This window comes from Ylistrum balloti, unplaced genomic scaffold (assembly GCF_031769215.1).
Source record: "Ylistrum balloti isolate Yb309-2 unplaced genomic scaffold, AGI_CSIRO_Ybal_v1 Utg371016, whole genome shotgun sequence".
NCBI classification, from domain to species: domain Eukaryota; kingdom Metazoa; phylum Mollusca; class Bivalvia; order Pectinida; family Pectinidae; genus Ylistrum; species Ylistrum balloti.
Genome location: NW_026782565.1, coordinates 163065 through 180652, shown reverse-complemented (window position 1 = coordinate 180652; position 17588 = coordinate 163065). Strand labels below are relative to the sequence as shown.

General features: G+C 35.3%; 1 protein-coding gene across 1 annotated transcript; it reads right to left on the bottom strand.

Annotated features, from left to right (window-relative positions):
* Window positions 1-869: 869 nt before the first annotated feature.
* Window positions 870-13068, bottom strand: LOC132560112 (probable chitinase 10). Its single transcript, XM_060224756.1, has 19 exons — window positions 13023-13068; window positions 12144-12320; window positions 11678-11934; window positions 10840-10964; window positions 10286-10409; window positions 9992-10171; window positions 9589-9708; window positions 9228-9423; window positions 8818-8988; window positions 7777-8033; window positions 6335-6459; window positions 5793-5895; window positions 5325-5510; window positions 3523-3642; window positions 2586-2889; window positions 1908-2131; window positions 1560-1703; window positions 1445-1505; window positions 870-1030 (listed from the first exon to the last, which is right to left on the bottom strand). Exons 1-19 carry the CDS (start codon window positions 13066-13068, stop codon window positions 870-872), a joined length of 3081 nt encoding a protein of 1026 aa, XP_060080739.1.
* Between the last annotated feature and the right edge of the window lie 4520 nt (window positions 13069-17588).

The window sequence follows — 17588 nt, the reverse complement described above, 5'->3', positions numbered from 1 at the left end:
GAGATGAACTAAATAAAATATTCTTTTTTTCCTATTACATGGCTTCAAGGTGAACGGAATTCTGATTTTACATATAAAAGTCACATTTGACCGAAGTAGGCCATATTTCAAGTTAGAAAGTATTCCGACGAAATATCGTGGACTTCTGTGTTTTACTTTGTTATGTATAATTCTGAACTAAAAGTGCTTATTATATATTTAACTGGAACTTCATTTGTGGACTACATTTTGTCGTCACCATTCACATGCCCTTGGCGACGTCATTTGGTTGATAACATCAACTTTGAATATGCTACTGTATTTTTTCTGAGTATAATTCTAACTTTACAGGTCTGGGTATATTTCAATAGAATTTTTAAGAGATCAAAAGAAATATTTATAGATCTTCGCAAGACGTATTGTTGTCGAACATTAAAAAATGATGATAAGTAAATAAAACATAAATGAAGAAATAAATGAAGAAATATAGCCATATCTGTCTCAAATCACGAAAAATATCACCTACTTCACTTTCAAGGCAGAACACATTTTTTTAAAATAAAAATTAGTAAACGACCATTGTCAAAGATAATCCATTTTAAAGAAATGGTTTTGCTCATCAAAATTAAATGAAAATTGATCAAAAAGTTTCTTTTTAAAAGAATCTGGTTGCTTGTAAATTACTGATAAAAAGCTAAAGTCTTAAAAATCATCAGCAGAAAAAAGGAAAATTTCTAGAAATGTTAGAGTTATCCATCTTTAAGTATCATCAAAATGCTGACAACGCTACTTAAATACACGCGTTGTATTGACAAATCATAAATTTATAAGCTTCACTAGATTATGTCGGTGCCCGCTCATACCATTATAAACTACGACACAGATGCAAGCTAATGGGACCAGCTCCAGTTACAGTTGTATATCCGATCGTCCCAAACAGTCGGTCCTGGGCAACATGAGTGGTATGATTTATTGTTTTCTGCGCACGAGAAATAACACTTCCGGTCACACGGGTCTGCAATCAGAAGTCCGGCAGGGCAGGATATTGGCTCTAAGGATTAATGAAGAAAAGTATCACAATTTTAATACTAAGAATCTTTACTGGAAAATTTTTATTATCATGAAGAAATGAACGGTTCAAAATATACAGATTAAGTTGACATTCTTTTAAGATGCAATTGCTTAACAACAACGATATCTATTGAAATCTTGGATTTCTGTAACCCCATGTATTGAAAGGTGATATTCATTTGAGTCTTTTGGTCTATCATTTCTGTTTAATCGCAAACATATTTAACTTAAGTCAAGGTTGGTAACGCAGATGTAAACGATAGGCTTATTTCAGAGGTAAATTAATCGTAGAAAGTTCAAACGATTCACCCCAAACCCTAGGATGTTTGTTTATACTCACACAATTTATCAATTTCAACATAGACACATTCTTGAAAGTTTAACAGTCACTTACTACAGTCTTTGTATGTGATGGTCGGCCTCATTTTTCGTGTGCTTGCCGTAGATGACGATTGCTGAGGTATCGATGTGGTGGTAATTTTCGACATAAAATCAGTATTCTTCTTTACATATGGTATGGGCGTGGTTGTATATGTCATGATTTCAGGTATGTAAACGGTTGTCCGAAATGTAGGCAGAATTTCGTCATTCTTCTTATCTGTCTTCGGTATGAAAACGGTTGTCCGAAATGTAGGCAGAATTTCGTCATTCTTCTTATCTGTCTTCGGTATGAAAACGTTTGTCCGAAATGTAGGCAGAATTTCTTCATTCTTCTTATCTGTCTTCAGTATGAAAACGGTTGTCCGAAATGTAGGCAGAATTTCGTCATTCTTCTTATCTGTCTTCGGTTTGAAAACGGTTGTCCGAAATGTAGGCAGAATTTCGTCATTCTTCTTATCTGTCTTCGGTATGAAAACGCTTGTCCGAAATGTAGGCAGAATTTCCTCATTCTTTACCATAGTTTGTTCGTTCAACTCGACTCGAGTATCTACACTTGGCCAGTCGCAGGCCAGTCTTCTCATGTTCCATTCGAGCTTGGGTGGACACAGTCGAGTGATGGCTCTAAAGCTGCACTGATAATATACAGATGCGTTGCAGCCGTCTGGGATGAACCGGCCGTGAGGGCACACAGTCGGGGGACCTAGAAACCGCAGAGAAAAAAATCTGACTTAATTTGGTTGCAACAGAAACATACTGGAAAAGGAGAATATGATGCTAATAGAAATAATAAATAGGTAATGAACTTGTCTTCATTTAAATATATCAACAGAGGAAAAAACCTACTTGATGCTAACCAACTTCATATTCTTTGATAAAAAAACAGTTCATATTTTGAATGTTATTATGTTTTTAAGTTTGTAATTCGCATTAGATCTAATTGTGACCTGGTTATTGTCAAGATAAAATGTACGTCTTCCAGCAAAATAATATATGACTTATCTGAAGGACCAGCTTATTTTCAAGTCGTCAGGTTATGTATATTTCTGTGTCATATAAAACCTTGAAGTAATTATATGAATAATTTAGAAAGAAAATACTTGAAAAATCGTTTTACGTATGTTTTCTTATCAAACATCATATTTCCGTTCTCTCACCGCATGTGACCATATCAACATTTTTTTGTTCCTTGTCATGTGAAGGTCTTCGTGTAAATGCTGTTGTTGTTTTCCTTAAAGATAATACTGGAAACGTTGACGGTATTGCTTTCCTGGACGTCAGAGTAGTGATTATTTCATTAATATGAGGTTCTGTGGGAGGTGCTGTAAAAGGCTCAGTGAGAACCTCATTCAGTTTATTCATCAAAGGATATTTGCCGTTTCCACATATATTCCTGTAGTCGTCCATGTCTAGTGACCAAACCATGGCTCCACCAAGACCTTTAGATCGAATATATCGTGCCTGAAAAATAGTGTTGTTACGGTTTACTTTTTTTCCTTTTATATAGACTACATTACACATCACATGCATTCGTCTCCCTTTCATCCAAAACTCACACAACCACAAATATGAACAAATACATCTACTCAAACAATAAAAAAGGACATTTTTTTTACGGTTTACTTCTGATATTGAGCAAAAGTAACACAAGAGACAAAACAATTCATGGCAGTTCCAGTGAGAAACTTTTATGTATCAAAATGCATAAACATATTCAAACGTATCAAGCAGAATCATTAGATCCAGCCTGAGGAAGCTGACCTTAATGTAATCATACATCCAACCATGTTTAAGTTAAAAAGAATGTGGTCGAACACTCCTCGAATCGGCAGATAATTGGGCAATATTTGACTTTGAACGAAATCAAGGATATTGAACTGATACGAACCAGTGAGCCCAAACGTCGCATTGATAAAGTACTGAAACATGTAGAAGCATTTTTATCAACCGACAAACCAAGTGTTTTGTGTTAAATTTGTTCTGTACGTACACGTGCAACGCAAGGAAACATATTTTGTGGTCAAACATTACCAGTACATGACTTCCTGTTAAAATAAAAAGATCTATTTGGTTGAAAATATTACCAGAACCTACCTTAATAGCAATGCTGTCCATATCGTCATAGCTGACCCATTGTGTATTGTAGTAAGCGTATGGAGCTTTATTGATGACATTCCATTGTCGTATCCAACCCCGCACCACCAGCACACAAATCTGCAACATAGTATATACGGCTGAGTTTTCAAAATGTTTGGACTAAAGGTAAGAATTTCAAGGTCAATATACATCTCATTATATATACCAAATATTTATGATTCACATTCAGTTATTCAGTTGTAATAAAACCTTCTAAAATCAGTACAAAATTTCAGTAGATACTTTGTGAATGAATACACTGTTGCTGGTTTACACCTATTCGGTGACACTTCTCTTTCGGAACAAGAAAACCTAACCATATTTTTGCATACACAGGAATATATCCACTTGTTTATAATTGTTTCATTGATAAAACATCCTACTGCCACCTTGTAGATATAATGTGCGGGTATTAATGTGTTTGGAAAGGGCTTTATAAAAGTTGTAAAACTTGTGCCCAACCCTATTGCTAAGTGCGTGCAATAAAATACGCTTAAATCGCTTTTCCCGTTCCTGATTATACCTTTAGAAATTAGTGACCATTCATGGCATGAGAACATAATGATATGACTCAAAGTTGTGGGAACATTACATGATGTGCGATGTGCAATGTGCGCACGATGTCTGCACGATGTATGTACGCTGTGCGCACGATGTATGTACGATATGTGCATGTAAGAAACAATGAACGAAATGAGCTGTCACATGTTTATGCACACATTGTGCGGTTCTCTCACACAAATGTGCGATTCTATTGTGGTTGATATAAATTCAGAAACGATTTATTAATAAGTGTGGGATAGGGTTTATTTATTTTCTAAGTATATAACTAAGTATATTTCCTAATTAAGCCAATAACATATAGTTTAGATATATCAGATATACACTGAATAGTTAGATACACTCGTAATTTTCAAGGTTTTGTTTACAAAAAGCAACACGTGACCAGCCTTAGTGTACGGACACACATTATATATACATTATATACGTAAACATGGACGTTTCTTAATGTCACAGCAATGCATGATTTAAAATTTCATACCGTCAGAAATGAATTTTTATTTTCATTACTTCTGTATTGCTCTTATTTTTCATTCAATTTGTAAACAAAAAAACATTTGCTCAAGTACATTTGTACATCTGAAGTTTTGTGTTTGTTACACGGTTGACGCAGCCGGTACGGATCCGGACCTGCGACGTATTTACCCGTATACCAGTAAACTTTTGTTGCCCGAGGCACCACTACTCACCATTCTCTGAGGTACGATAAGACTGATTAATGCAGGTCCATTGTTATTTCGAAAACTGTCGCAAGAAGAATGACTTTTAAAATAACCGATCAATTCTAATGTTTATATGATCGCTATTTAGTAATAACTCCACGAATTTTCCGTTTAATTATCAATCAGTAATATATACCAACCATTTTTACCAAACCGCACAAAATGCGTAATCCTATCGCACGATGTGCGCACGGTGCATGCACAATCTGCGCACGAGGTTTTTTGGTGCGTTATGCTTTACCACAATTGTATGTTTATCTGAACGGTTAAATTGAAATTGAAATAACTTCTGTGCTTTAAATACCCTCAACAGTTAGTAATATTTGTTAATATGATCATGATATAACATCATATTATTATTAATAATTTCAATGCAATTACAGCATGTTAGTTTAAACATGTTTTGAGAAAAATTATCAAATGAAAATATTAAATTGTGTCTAGAACAACAAAGCATATTTTGTATGCATGTATCACCTCGAAATACGCCATGAAACCGTCTGTTTTGGTGTGAGGTTGCGCCAACCCAGGCCCTAATGTGTCTGCCCCAATGACGTGGTCATCCTGAGACCGAAGGGTGAAGGATCGTCCATAAAACCCTAGACCTAATATTATCTTCTCCTTGGGAGCTCCATGTCCTATCCAGTATTTCACGGCGAAGTCCTGTAACATAGACTAGGTCAAAACATACGTGTGTCTAGAAATACTTCTACACGAGAATGCCTTTATACAACAGAAGCTCCTCAATATCAAATGCCATGTTTTCTCCGTTGTATCCACTTGTTTCAGAGAATATAATGCAGTTAAGGTCGGGATGTTATTTAATAATTTTTATTTAAATTCTAGCATGTAGACACTGACCTAATTGTTGTTAGTACTTTAGATAGAATTACGGTGACCTGTGACGTAACCATTATTTTTAAGTTCTAGCCTGTACCCACTAACCTGACTGTTGTTGTTAGTACTATAGAGCGGACTATTGTGACCTGTGGTGGAATCCCAGCTCCCATGTAGATCATACGCCATTAAGTTGATAAAGTCAAGGTACCTAACGCAGAAATAATTCTGGTGTTACATTACACAAATCATTATGAGAATACGTTTTGCAGTTTTTAATATCATGGAAAAAAGCTCAAAATTATACAAATATGAGAGGCGTTACGTCATTTGTTTATTTGTGTTAAATCATCAACACTGTTTATACCTTGACATCAATAAACCAAAGCTGGAATATGACGCTTGCTCCAGAAAGATAACATCGGCGCAATGCTAATGCATCATTAAATGCAAATAGAGTCCTAACTTACGAAAATTTTAACAATAGAAATGTTTCAATTTGTTTAATTGTTTTCCATAATCTGCTAACATCAAACACTTTTTCAGAATACACATATTTTCTAGTATATAAACTGCTGATCACTGTTATATCAAATCAATTAGTATACCAAATTTAAACGATTAAGTAGCATATATTACAGACCACGTACCGGGAGAGTTTAGTGATTTCGTATCCACCGTCAATGATAGAACGTATCGCTGATACTGCAGCGGTAAGAATTAGGCGAGGTAAACCAGTGGTGGCGGCAGAGTGGTCAAACTCCTGTCGTAATCCCTAATGCAATAAATATAATATAATGACGAGAAAACACAATCAATCTTTAGAAACGATAGATATTATATATTTAAGGATTGGATTTTGCTGATGTCGACTTCATGGAATGATGAATTGCGAAGCAGTTTATGCTGAATTTGTCTCAAGACCAACTCAATCCATCATCCCATGAAATCGACATAAGCAAGTTTCAATCCTTATATTTCAATTCACGCTTCTTTTTTCTATAGCATGGTAACTGACGTAATTAATCTTCTGCTTTCATTTTTGTTTCTTGTCATCGCATCGTCTGACGTCATACAAGCAAATAGTCTGTCATTTGAAGACAAATTATTGTGATTGGTTGAAATATATTTCAGCGTGGTTACTTAATATTCAATGAAACATAAATAAGAACAAAATTTTATATATCTTTCAACAACTTTAATAAAAATTTAAATAATAGTTTGCAACAAAGACAGTATGCATTTGCCCCGCGGAGGAATAACGTCTAGACGTGGTGCGCCGGTTCGCAAACGAAGCGGTGTTGGCCATTTTTTTCACAGTCACCGAAGCGGAGAGCAAGAAATATCAGGCTTCAGTCGCTTCACATCTTTTGAAACGTAAAGTTACAGTTATTAAATGTTGAATTGGACAAGAAACCAGCAGTTGCTTGAAACGATGAGACGATTTGTTGCGATAGCTGGCTGTTAGACGGTATTTCAGATACGCACTGGCAATGTTAATCTGGTCAAATGCATTGGTAAATGAAACAGATCACATTTAGTAGTTCCATTGATTCTGATCTGGGTAGAAATTGAGATAGACACAATTAATGAAGCAAAACACTTGCGGCATTGTAGGTCGCATTCGTAATAATTAAATTCTATTTACATAAAAAAAATTTGGACAAAGACAGTAAATTGAAAAAAAAAAAAAAATGGGATCAGGTGTTCCGGAAGAGTAAGTGTCTTCTGCTTCAACGACGACATCCGCCATATAAATCTTGTTAAATTCAAGAAAATAATGTCACGCTCTCAAATGAGGCCAAGGCATACAAAATCGGAACCAACAGCCACACTAACGAACGTCAAACACATCCTGATTCATAGTGCACAAACAAAACAAAGCAATAGAAAGATTATCCATGAGATCACTATCCTGACCGTAAACATTTCTCTTAATTTTCATCAACCTGCATCTTTTGAAAGGAAATAAAATAATCAAAACTTCACCTAACATTGTCTCTAAAAGACACGAATAGAAGATTAATTCAAATAGCAGTTCCTTAAGAAGAACTCTTTTCCGTCACCATAACTTCTTGTCTTCACTACTTACCTTAACAAGGGAAGTAAATCGATATTTATCTATTGGTGGGCTTCCACGAGTTCCTGGGAACTCCCAGGCTAAGTCTAAACCATCAAACTTGTGTTTCCGGAGATACTTCAATGCGTTACTTGCAAAGCTTACTATACTTTTCGGGGTTGCCACCGTGTCTGAAAATGCGGCGGTGCTGTGTGTCCAGCCTCCGATGGCGAGCAGCACAATTAGGCGAGGCTGGACAGCTTTCAAGGCAAGTACACGGCGATAGAGATCTATAAAGATAATGAAAAATCATATGGCTTAGTTCTACTAAGGCATTTCGCCGTTTGGTAACAGTTCAAACAAGAAAAAAACTAACCATACATATATTAGCGGTCATAAAGCACTACATCTTTACTTAGGCCAAGTGTTCTTGCAGATAAAATTTCATCGACTTTAATCGGAAATCTAAGCCAGCCGAAATTATGTAACGCTTTCAAAATTAGAGCGTAATAGGTAACGACAAAAGCTCAAACCACATTTACGCGCATCAAGTAGTTACTCCATTCCAAATACACTTTGATGAAGGTATAGAAATTTAGATAAATCCCAATTCCTTCATATTACATGCGATAACCAGAGATTCTCATCGCACATTAAAAAAGAAACAAATTATCTTATACACAACAGCGACAAATTCAACTAAACTGCTAAATTACGCCAGAATCAGCGAATCAGTACGAGGCGCCACATGTGCACCATTGTCAACTTGCAAAGTTACAAAATATATCAAAGAGTAAGTTTCAAACTGGTGTAAGTAATGGCAAGATTGTGCACTGTTGCGCAAGCCTAGTCGTCTTTCGGAATTATCTATAATTAAAGTTGGGGAAACATATACAACAGCTAAAGTATAGAGGAAAGCGGATGATGCAGATGAGTTTGTTATGGTTTCGTTGTCAGATTTCCATCATTCTATCAAAGTAAGAAGAACTTTATCATATGTGAACACCATTACATCGCATTTTTTAAATCTGAAATTACCAAAGTAATGTTTAAGCATTCGAATTAGACACTCACCATGATCATTGGGTTCCACCATCTGGATGTCGTTGTTCTTGAGTTTGGCGAAAGCAAAGATGACGTGCGTGCAAAGATCAGGATCAATATCCTCTGGGAGAAAGGTCAAAGATTGTGAACGATGTTGTGACCAGTTGGTATAGTAACACACACGTTTGTAGTCATGATCATCTGAAAAATATTTCTCTCAACTCTTATTCACAGTTCGGCGATGCGTGAAGTATTACGGGTTTTCCGGTTAACAATGTTTTGAATACTGGACACGCAAAAGCTTCAAAGCTATGTTAAGCCTATGGTATTCTTTCATGTTAGAAAATATAATAATCTTTCTATATTCAGCATTAGATTCAAACAATGTTTCCAAAATCATGACACGATAAGACAAATAAAGTGCATAAACCGCTTATCACCTGAGACCTCATCTTTGGTTTGAACTGGAGTTCCACGTTGAACAGACGGCACCAATCCGGTATTATCACTTGGTAGAGTGTCCTGAAGTTTTCTAAGTATGGGGTTGACACCATCTCCACATTTCCCCCTAAAATCATCCATGCCAATGGCCCATACCATGACTCCTCCTAGACCACGTGATTTGACGTATTGTGCCTTTAATAGAAAAAAAATGAAAAAAAAAAAAAAAAAATGAAAATGGTGCATATGACCTTACCCCACGCCATTTAAAAGAATTATCGATTAATAATTTTTTTTCATTCAAAACAAACAGATTTTTCAACGCAACCTATGTGACTGAGGATATAAATGGCGAGCTACCTTAATAGTAATACTTTGTAGGTCATCGTATCCAACCCATTGGTCTTCAGAGTAAGCGTACGGCACCTGGTGCTGTTGGTGCCACTTCTTCGTCCAGCCATTTTGGAGGTATTGGCAAACCTATGATGGACATATCATAATGATTACACTGTCCTATGAACATCATCAAAGACCTTATCAGGTTTATGATGTGACGTAAGGATGCAGTCTATGGCAACAGAAGGACGTTAGGCATGAAAAATCTTACGAAGTAATGAAATTGGTGAGTGGTCACTATGCTTAATAGGAACAATGGATTATCGTATGTCAATGCGTATGCTCTGCCGTTTATACTTGCGTGTGTTTACTTGGTATATGTGTTTATAATCTGATGTAATCAACCAATTCAATTACACACGTGTACCTCATAGTAAGCAAGAAACCCTGCCTCGGAAGTGAACTTTCCTGGACGCCCTGGTCCCATGGCAATATCGCCCATTTCTTTTCCGTTGTCCGTCCGAAATGTCCGACCGTAAGTCGCAATGCCCAGCATTAACTTCTCGGGAGGGGCACCATTGGACAGCCAATGAGTCACACCCCAGTCCTGAAATGAATGAGTCATTAAACACTTTATACTTCTAACCATTTCTTCCATATCCAACATATGCAATCCGATCCTTATACCATATTTTGCCAAAATTGCATGATGGTGATGTACCTGGTTGAGTTGAGCCATTACCCGAGACTCACCGTCCCGGGAATATAACGGACTGTTATGGCCAAGGGTCTTGTCCCAGAACCCATGCAGGTCATACGTCATAAGGTTGATTAAGTCCAGATCTCTGTAATGGAAATATTTCTTTCATGTATGGCTGTTTTGCATTTGATGATACTGCGTATTTTGCTTGAACAGGTCAGATGATAGATATATTATGAATGAGTGATGAAAAGATGGAAAGATGTAATTATGTATAATAGAAAAATAAGTCATGTCTCTCTTTTGTCGTTTATTACCTTTAACAAAAACAAAATAGAGAAAATATCGAAATCTCAGTAGAAACCTTAAAATCTTATGTAACTATTGTAAAGTGTGAACAAATGAATAATGTACATGGGGACCCATGAAAAATATAAGGACAAGAAGACCAAGCGTTTCAGAAGGGTAAGCGTACCAATGAAGATTCTAACGCTTTACTTGCATATGCTTTACTTATATTGGTACAAGTACCTGTTATTACACAACTGTTACACGCGTGTTTCATATGCACGTACTTAGCTATCTTTGTAATTTCATAGCCGCTTTGGACAATTTTTTCGTCTACGGATACTGCAGCCGTTAACAGAAGTCGAGGTAGACCCGTCTGTACCCCTTCCGCCTCGAACTCGCTTCTCAGAATCTGGAAACAGTAGGACACATATGCAGATAAGATAGTAGTAAATCACTAAAGTCACATCAGCACAGCAGCGATAAAATTGACTACCGATGGAGACCAAGAGTGATTTGGCATCGGCGCGGCATGACTGTCACGGTTAAATGCGTTTGGTAACGCACGGTACACTGTAATCTGATACTTAAGGCATTTTACACTCACTGTATTTGGTGACTGAATGGAATCGACGCATTATACACACATATAATATCTACAAGCAGTGATAATGATTGTACAGATTAAGGAAAGAAAACCAATACATGTTATTAGACAATTCCGTCACCATTTTAAAACATAGATATTAGAAAATACGGTATGCAATAGAATTATAATATGCAAGTTATTCGTATGTCGTCCAATCTTTTCAAGAACGGATAAACCCTGAAATACATGGAAAGAACAGCTATCTGCGCAATTAATATATTCTGCCGGTTGACAGCCGGAATCGATTCTTAAAATCATATCAAAGATATATCAAAGAAATGATATTTGAATTATGAATGATCGATAATTGTCAATTACAGGTAGTTATGGGGCTGATATGCAGACAAAATAATATCTAATTGTGACACAAGATTACGAAAGTGAATTGTGAAGTTTCAAACATTTTTACAATTGGACAAAGGTAACAGTTCCTTGACGTACAAAAACAATTAATACCAAAAAGTCTACAAACTCACTCGTAATAACTGTGTGAACCTCTGTTTGTCCGCAGGTGGACTGTCCCGAGAACCAGGATATTCCCAGTCCAAATCTAGTCCATCCAGGTCCCAGGATCGGAGAAAGGCAATTGCATTTTTGGCAAAGGCTTCTATACTGGCACGAGAGTTGACCAGAGCGGTGAAGGCTGTCGTACCGTGTACCCATCCTCCTACTCCCAATATCACTTTCAGATATCGGTTGGACTCTTTCAAATTCACCACTCGTGTCAAGGTATCTGCACATACCAACATTTGTTATTTTACAGTAACGATCAATAACATTTCCAAACATTATTAAAACGATTCTCTATCCTTGGAACAGTCATAAAAATTCAAATACAAGCAAAGCACACGAATATAAAAGTCTGTTAGTCATAAAAAAATAATTTAATACACTGCACATAATATAGAACATTAATATTATAGAAATGTTAAATTAACTAACCTTCCTCCGTGAAGTCGTTCAGCCCTATGTTATTGCCGTCTACCGAAGCAAAGGCGTAGATGATATGGGTACACAAATTAGGATCTATATTTTCTGGTGTAAATCGGCCTACTCCTCTACGATATTTTGACCAGCTGGTGTAGTAGCACACGCGGTTGTAGCCGCTGTAAACACTCTCTACGAAAAAATAAAAAAAAATAATTAATGACTTTTTTTTTATTCCAGTAGTCAAAATAAAAACGTCACGTAATTATTGATAGATAGGTAAGATGTAGTTGTTAAATGTACAAAAGTTATTCGATTACAAAAAAGTTTAATTTAATTTTTGAACGATAACAAGAAACAGCTTGATATGGAATAACTAATGGCTATGAAAAATGATAAAACTATAAAGATGATATTCAATAGGCAATTTATATGCAATGTATTGACAAATCGATCATACTCTATATATTAAAGTATTTTATAACAGAATATGTCTGTAATATTATTTTTTTATTACAATGGAGAACGACAAAACGTACATATGAGAACGATAAAAAATATCAAATATGGAAACACAAATTTTCGAAATATATTGTGAAACACTCCTTTGCCTTGCAAGTGATAAATAAATTCTTGATAAGTAAAATGATGTAACAATACACATTCCAAACAATGAATATTTCAAAATAAACAAGAGTGATAACTGAAAGGCAATGAAAATGTTTCATCAGGCATAACATATGTAAAATATTCTTATGTCAATATCGTATCAGTGTCAATTAAATACGTCAAAAGCAAGATAAATTCCAAAAGTCTAAGAATACAAATGATTAATTTCAGTAAACAATGCTGATATTAGATAATAAACCGCATCTATTTATAAGTATTACTTACCGATAAGCAAGATAATAAGACATAAGACTGACCAGGGTGACGTCATCTGTCAAAATAAATTGACCATATCCTGAAATCATAGAGAGACAAGTAGTGCGTTCATGCAAAGATTGGCAGTATGTGTAATCGCCTTAGGTTCTGAGTGTCACTGACCAAACTGAGCATTTCGTATACACCGTGTCGCCACAACACTGACCATTACTAACCTGGTGTTGGTACAACATTGACCACTAAAACCTTTCACGTGTCCTCGTCACAGTAATTAGTTATTGGCCATTACCTGGCCTGGTCCAGTTCGGTGTTCGGGACTCGCACCGTTTTCATGATGTACACTAAGTTATTAAATGTGCCTATGCCAGTAAACCTGTGTTGTTCGTGATCAGGACATGTACTGAATATGTCGTCTTTTTTAATGAATAGGTTGTTCAGGACGATGCAACAAAACAGGCACAAAAGTAAGGGAAATAACGTACGTGCATTGACCTTTTACAAGCATAAATATACCAATCCTACCTTAGCTAACAATCTATAGTATAGCTGGTACAACTAGCGAAACTTCTTTTATAATTTTCCTCTAGTTCTCTACAAACATTTAATTAAGAAAACTGATCATTTTATCTAACAAACTATTTTTAAAAAATCTGTTATACAATAGCGTACCGGAGATTTTAAAATTAGTTTACCATGCAGAATGTAAGACAAAAATGACTCCATATTAAACATGTTCTGGTAAGCAAACAGAGGCTAAACAAATACGTCGAGATGATAATATCAAGTGTTTTTTTTTAACTTTACGTCATACAATCGTCTGTAATGAATGCATATAACACATGAATAATTGAATCAGTAAGTGGTAGATGAATGAACAGTTACGATGGGCTCTCTCTCTCTCCCCTCTCTCTCTTTATAAATATAATTCATGTTTGAATTTTAAATCAACGCTACACTGTGTTATAAAGGACATTTGATCATGCAAAAACATAATTATCAATGCTGTTATCAATATTTTGCTATATATTTTTTTTATTAAACATATCTAAAATATCTATTGATATAAAGTTTCGGAGAAAAATGCAAAATACATTTTAAACCTCTATATTCTTTACTACATTGTCGCAACTTATAATGTGGCAATCGATTGATAATGAATTTACCTGTCATATGATCACGTGACGTCGCACTAGCAACAGACCCCGACACAGTGCAATTATCTCATTTCAGGTACACAAACAAACTCATATTAAGGTGGACAAATATTATTTTCATAAAAATTCTTATCAAAGTACAAAGTTACTTAAATTTGTGAATTACACTAGGACTCTAAAAAAAGTTTATCTCTGTACGTGTAGCAAGTTCCGTACCCGTAGCTAGGTATTTAAGCACATTGAAGCAGATAATACAATTTGTCACCGATTTCTTGTGTTTTTCATTGTAGACATTTCCTTTGTTTACATCATGCCATCTACCATTTTCAACAATAAAATTGTGATTGGTTATACCAAATTAACACAATGCAAGTCTACTCTTATCACTTAAGTTATCTAAATAATACTCAAAATGCTTTAAATAAATTCTATACATTGGTTTTCTATTTCAGCAAATATTGTTCGTACCATCTTTTTCTAAACATATTTTCTTTATTGGAAATTCCATATTAAATTCTGCAGTGTATTAAGCATTCCATATGTAGTTCATACCATATCCATTACCAACACGTTTACAAAGCTGTTGAATGCAGCTGGCTTTTATCAACACAATGCTTTATATCCCGTATCTTTTAATATCCATCCTCTACTTCGGTATAAGATTTATCCACTCGAACGGTCAACATGTCTAATTTTTTTCTTCAATTTCTTCCAAATTTGCATTATTTTTTTTTTCATTTACTTCTTACATCATTCTTATCCTAGTTTTCATCATTTCTTTAACATTCTGGTCATTGCCTTCCTATAAAATTTCTCTACATTCAGACAATTATTTAGGGGTGGACATACCTGTATTTGCAGCCATCTTGTACAGTAGTGTTACAGGTCCCCACGGACACGTTTGGAATTCCAACAAAAATGAATACTTCTCACTAGTTTCACAGAATTTCGTTTGTATCCAAGGTCAGTTTTATGTTCAACACAGTACTGCCAAATAAAGACGTTTTAAGTTCAATGCATTAAAATATACACTAATCTTTTCACTCTTCATTTTCTGCGCGTTACCTGTACGGCACACTATTTATCCAGTTCACCCAGGTTTTTTAAAAAACATTTTGAACGATATCGTCACGGCAACAGTACCCGTAAATCGTGTTGTTTAGTCGGACCTTGATTTCTAGTTCTTTGGTTCAGTGTGTCACGCGTGAATGTTTATTTGCCCACAGGAGCATACAAAACAGGGAAACTATGTGAATCTTTATTGCTTCATGTCCCTGTGTTATCCGACTGTTTGCCTAAATTTTACCTCGACTCACATCGATCCCAGCAACGTCGGCAACAACGTAATAAATTGTCTCCCACTACTGTGCGGTTTGAATATTCGTAAGCTTAATATGAATTGATTTGTTCGTGAGAGGTAAATGCGTACATTTTTGTTCCTTTTTGCTTATAATTCCCCTCTTTCTTAGATAACATGTTACATAGCTAGGGATGATAAGAACCTAACATCCCCACCAGTCGGAAAGTTAAACATGGTCATCAAAACACTGTCCTTGTATGCCATCGTGTTACTTGTATTTTTAGCCTGTATTGGAATGCACCAGGCGGTGATTTATTATGTTAAGATTATGATTGCATTAATTAAACCGCATTAATGATACGTGTATTGGAATATTTTGATAAATCAATCTTAATTTTTTGAAGAAAAAAAATATGAATTACAAAAATTCGATTACTCTTGCCTCTGCCGTCTGACGTTTAAATATAGATATCCTCGTCTTGGAGTTTCCTCTGAGGTCCATGGCACATGTGGGGTATTTTCGTCATGGCGACCGTCACCTCGGAGTGGTTCAACAGGTGCGACACCATGTTTCCAGTCTAGCTTTATACAGCGTTTGAGTATTCCAATTCGGCAACATTTCGAGATTTGCTTCGTTAGTCGTGAAGTCTTTTTACTATGTAACTGAGAGTGAGATTTTGTAATATAGGTCTATCTACGCTTTCTAGCCGTCCATCTTCCATTGGAAAAACGAAATATCATGAATCAATGCATCCTTTTGTAAGTTTGTTATTACAGCCAAACGTTTCGCAATGCAGTGTTTTCACGATATAGAAGAATTACAATGATCATGAAAACAGTGTCTAATCAGTTTTAAAAAGTCAATGAAAATTATGTTCTTTTAGTAGAAATCTATCGCTAATGTTCATTGCTGAATCTCCCCGTGACCATATCAAGGAGACCAGTAGATCGTGCCGTCATACTGGGCTTCAAGGCTCGTATCGTTAAGTAAATATGCATAACGCTGAACGGCATTTCAAATTCTAAAACAAACACAAATAAAAAAAAAATAAACAGCGTTTTCTATTGAATTGTCTTTCAACTTGTTTGTAACAATCGGGTTATGTTTACACCATTTTCTGTCAAAAGATGAATTTTTCCAATCATTTTGATAAAAATGCCTTCAGCATTATTTTATTATATCAAATATATACAATATTTCCGCATGAAGTTAATTGACTGTAGGAATATTTATATTAATAAATAAAGATGTTGAAAAATCTTATTACTAATATCAGGAAAATAAGTCAAAGACTGCCTACACTGATTTTTACTAATATGCTAAGTATGCTGATACCAAAGATCTGTAGAGTAAGCGCGGTCTTTTATCCAAAATTTGTATTAATTTCATGTACGTGAATTTAAATGAACACTTTGTTTAAACAAATGATGAAGAGAAATACTATTTTTTGAAAATGCACATGTTGTTATAGAAATAAATAAAACTTTGACGGCAGTTTAAAAAAAACACAGTTTTGTTACTGACATTCTTTATATGAAATATTATACCAGGTTTTGCATTTGACATATTGACATTATTTTTGTGAAAATTACTGAAATCTGACAGTGCTTATATTGTACCTGTAGGTTTAATACCCTGACACGTCACTCTCAAATTGCGCTTTTCAACCTGATTGGAAAAAGTCAAAGTTACTCTCGTTTTGAAAGTAGGTGATATGACTTGAGTCAATAGTAGACGACCTGTCTCTATTGTATGGAGCTTCAATAACATATTGCATTATATGGTTTGACTGGTAAGTAATTGCCAATTTGTGTTTTGTGATGCATTTTATTGATATAGTGCTCTTTTGTCGAACTTCATAACATAATTGACACTGTAAACTTCGGATTTGCACATCTTTCCATATTTGTTCTTGACAATAATGTTCAACATTGACTCGTCATATTTCCCAAATCCAATTTAAAACTTGACCTTTCTTGCAAGCAGTTCAAGATAAGACAAACGAAAAAAATCCTCTAATGCCGAGGTTTTAGACAGATTATTGGCGACTTAACGTCGTGACGTAAGAAAGTGTGTTTGAAATGATTCGATAACGTATACAATTGGCTGTTCGTATTTCT

Excerpts from the sequence above, each read along its gene's own strand:
- LOC132560112 (XM_060224756.1), bottom strand. The coding sequence starts at position 13,068 with ATGACGTCACCCTGGTCAGTCTTATGTCTTATTATCTTGCTTATCG. Across the intron at positions 5,511-5,792 it reads GTACTAACAACAACAGTCAG|GACTTCGCCGTGAAATACTG; the intron begins GTTAGTGGGTAC and ends TCTATGTTACAG. Across the intron at positions 1,031-1,444 it reads CATCACATACAAAGACTGTA|AGCCAATATCCTGCCCTGCC; the intron begins GTAAGTGACTGT and ends ATTAATCCTTAG.